At 68.2% G+C, this 3,483-nt stretch overlaps 1 protein-coding gene across 1 annotated transcript in view; it reads left to right on the forward strand.

Annotated features, from left to right (window-relative positions):
• The first annotated feature begins 953 nt into the window (after positions 1-953).
• Positions 954-3,483, forward strand: part of KIF19 (kinesin family member 19) — a 9,758-nt gene continuing 7,228 nt past the window's right edge. Inside the window, exons 1-3 of the mRNA XM_019473187.1 lie at positions 954-989; positions 1,600-1,680; positions 3,215-3,325. Of these exons, the coding sequence (XP_019328732.1) occupies positions 954-989; positions 1,600-1,680; positions 3,215-3,325 (228 nt within the window). The remainder of the gene's footprint in view (positions 990-1,599; positions 1,681-3,214; positions 3,326-3,483) is intronic.

Genomic DNA, 3,483 nt, shown 5'->3' on the forward strand with positions numbered 1-3,483 from the left:
TCCCGCCCGTCAATTATTAACGAGCCGCTGGTTGCGCTCGCCCCACGGCACAGCTGTCGGCAGAGGGATGGGGCCAGCGTGCAGGTGGCATCCCGTGTTCCGGGGCCAGGGGTGAGCCCTCCCGGCAGAACCCTTCCCCAGGCTCTGCTTGGGGGGTGAAGGGTGGGCAGGAGCTGTTGAAACCATCCTGCCTGTGTGGGGTGGGTGCACGGCGGAGCGGCCGGGTGCGGGTCCTGTCCTGGCAGCATGGACGGGGGGGGGGGGGGGGAGGGGGGTACAGCACAGCTGGCTCCCGGGCTGGGAAGCGCTGCCCAAGGGGCAGGTTCTTCCCCGGCTGTGCGAAGGGAGCGGGGCACCAGCCTTGCAGCTCGGCCAAGCGCCTCGTTAAGGGCCAGCCCTAATTGTACCAGCACCCAGAGGTGGAAAGGCATTTCCCCGAGCCGTGCACCGGCTGTGCCCCGTGTGGGACAGGCGCGTCTCCACCCGGCTCACGGCACCCTGACCATGCCGCAGGGTAACGGGTGCAGCTGGGAGAGGGCGCGGAGCGTGGCCAGAGCCACTCATGCCACCGGCTGCTGTGTCAACAGGAGCTGGCCGCGCTGCCGGTGTTGTGTACGGCTCAACATCTCCAGGGGACTGGGGCAGATGAGTGGGATGGGGAGATGCAGCCTCCAGAGCACGTCCCAGCCCGGGCCGGGGGGGCACCCATGGGGCCAGGCCTACAGCCCCCTCGCCTCGAGGAGGGCAGAGGGGCTGTGCCAGTGCCCGAGGAAGGAAGGGGAGAGAACCAGGCTGGGCTGGAGGTGCCCCACTGAGCCCTCCCATGGGCAGTGGGGGCACTTAGGGACAGGGCTGCAGCGAGGGGACAGAGCGGGGATCAGCGCACCCCACGCACCCCCACACGGGGCACCTCTGCTCACAGGCTCCCCTGGCCCCTGTGCCCTAGCGAGGACATGAAGGCTCCAGGGGACAGCGACGACCAGCAGCTGGCACTGAGTCCTGGCCAGTGGCACACTGTTCTCGAGGGGAGTGGCAGCATTGCCGAGGGCAGTGGGGACACCTGGATCCAGGGCACCCCACGGCTGCACCCCACAGGGCTGGGATGCAGCAGGAAGGGGGGGACGTGAGGGGGACAGGGTGGCTGGCGTGGCTTGCCTGTCCTGCCACCCCACGGAGCCATCGTCCCTGCTGCACCTTGGCACCGCAGGGCTGGTTCGGCGGATGCCATTGGGGCACCCTGGGGGGTTTGGGGGGGCACAGAGGCATGGCATCAGCCTCCCCCCATGGTCCCCCCACTCCTGCTGTGCCACCGTAGGCTCATGAATCCCGAGCCACGTCAGCGAGGGGCTGGGTGCCAGCAGGAGGGCACGCTGCCCGGCTGCCCCTTTAAGGCCGGTCCCAGCGGTGTTCGCTTTCGTCCCAGGAAAATGAACCTCTAATTGCAGCGCCCGGCATGGGGGGGTCCCGGGGGCTGCGTCGACACCGCACTGCCAAAGTCCCGTCTGCCGGACCCCGCTGCGATGGCTCGCGTGCAGGTCCGTGTCCCCATCCCCTTGTCCCCATCCTCGCCGCCCCGCGCTCACCCCCCATGTCTTGCAGGTGGCTCTTCGCATCCGTCCGATGAGCACGGCTGAGCTGGCAGAGGGGGCCAGGCCCATCGCCCACCGCATGGACGAGCAGGTACGGCCGCGGGATGGGCACCCGCGGGTTCGTCAGGCACCGCCTGGCCCTGGTGCTTCGCCCCGTGCCCATCCCATGGAGTCAACAGGGCCAGGTACCCTGGGGCAGGATGCAACCCTCGGCAGGGTGCACGCCCTGGGATGTCCCTGGCAGCAGCCAGCGCTGTGTGCGATGCCCACGTGTGCCAGGCACAGGCTGGGAGGGCACCCTGCAGCCTCGCGGCCCCTGCAGGAGACCCTACAATAAGAAAGCAGTAGGGTGGGAAAGTCTGGGGGTCTGGGTCAGGAACACCCCTTCCTGCAGTGCCGTGGGACCCCAGGGCTGCCTGTCCCTGTCCCCAATCCTGGGTGGAGGGGGGGGCCGTGCAAGGGGGGTCGGAGGTGGAAGTAGGGCAGCAGCGAGGGAGCAGTTTGCATTACGGGAAAGGTCAAAATCTGCATTGCAATGGGAGCCGGCAGGGACACTGGGAGCAGGGCACCCTGTGAGGGGCCATTCCACGCAGGGACAGGGACATGCAGGGTCCCTGTGGGGTGCCGGCATCCCCAAACACCTCGCGGTACCCGGACAGTGGGCACCTTGGCGGGCCATGTTCACAGAGGTGTCTTTGTATCGCCGTGCCCAGGTGGGTGCAGCGGGGCGGCCGGCCCGGCAGGTCCCCTGGCACCGCGCACAGAGCTGGCTTTGAGCCCCAGCCCGGCCTGGAGACAATGGGACAATTCAGGAGCACAAAGGGCCCCGCGCCGCCAGCACCGGCACCAGCCCGGGCACCTCCTGCACCCCGGCACGGAGAGGACGCTGGCCCTGGCAAAGCAGGGGAAGGATGCCCACGGGGTCCCACGATGGCTCAGACCCACTGGGGAGCACATCCTGGTGCCCCCCCCCATGCCAGGCTCTGGTGCTACTGTCTTTGCTGTGGGCAATGTGGGGTACCCAGGCAGGAGCATGGGGGGAAGATACAGCTCTGAGCAAGCCATTCCCCCCACGGAACACGCAGGCGATGCCTGGGCAGGGTGCTCGGTCCCCAACACCTCCTGGGGCTGGCAGGGGCGAGCGACTGCATTACCAAGCGCCAGGGGTGCTGATGCCTGGGCTCTGAAACCCAAGTCCCGCTTGGATCCCCCCGGGGCTCCGGGAACCCAATCACCGGTGGGGTGATGTGCTCTCCCACGGGGTCCCTCGCCCACTGGCTGGGATGGAGCTGCTCGGCAGACACGGGCCATCCCGGTGCTCCCGAGGGAGCCGTATTGCAAGGACACTCCATTGTCAGGATTGGGGAGAGCATCCCGGTGCATCCATCTGTCTGTGCACGTCCTGGGGGATCTGTGCTCACAATGCCACGAGCCCATGGAGCTCTCAGCACCTCATTACACCTCGGGGCCCAACCGGGTGCTAATTAGCACCGTTAATGGCGGTGCAATGCCCAGCATGTGCTGTACCTCCACGGGAGGCTGGAGGTGACCCCAGAGCAGAGGGGTGGTGGGTGCCCGGGGCCGGTGTGTGCCCCCTGGCCAACCCCCCTCGCGTTCCCTGGCAGGTCGTGGTGCTGCAAGACCCCATGGAAGACCCCGATGATGTCCTGCGTGCCGGTCACTCCCGGGAGAAATCCTATGTCTTCGACGTGGCTTTCGATTCCACGGCCACCCAGGTGGGTCCCTCGGGGCACAGGGGGGATGCGGGGCCAGGGGAGGCAGGCTGGGGCGCCTGGGGCAGTGGGTGGGGATGGGGGGCAGCAGGATGCACCCCAGGGCCTCTCTCCCCCCCGCAGGAGACCGTGTACCGTGCCACCACCCGGGGCCTCATCGC

This window comes from Aptenodytes forsteri, unplaced genomic scaffold (assembly GCF_000699145.1).
Source record: "Aptenodytes forsteri isolate BGI_AS27 unplaced genomic scaffold, ASM69914v1 Scaffold86, whole genome shotgun sequence".
NCBI classification, from domain to species: domain Eukaryota; kingdom Metazoa; phylum Chordata; class Aves; order Sphenisciformes; family Spheniscidae; genus Aptenodytes; species Aptenodytes forsteri.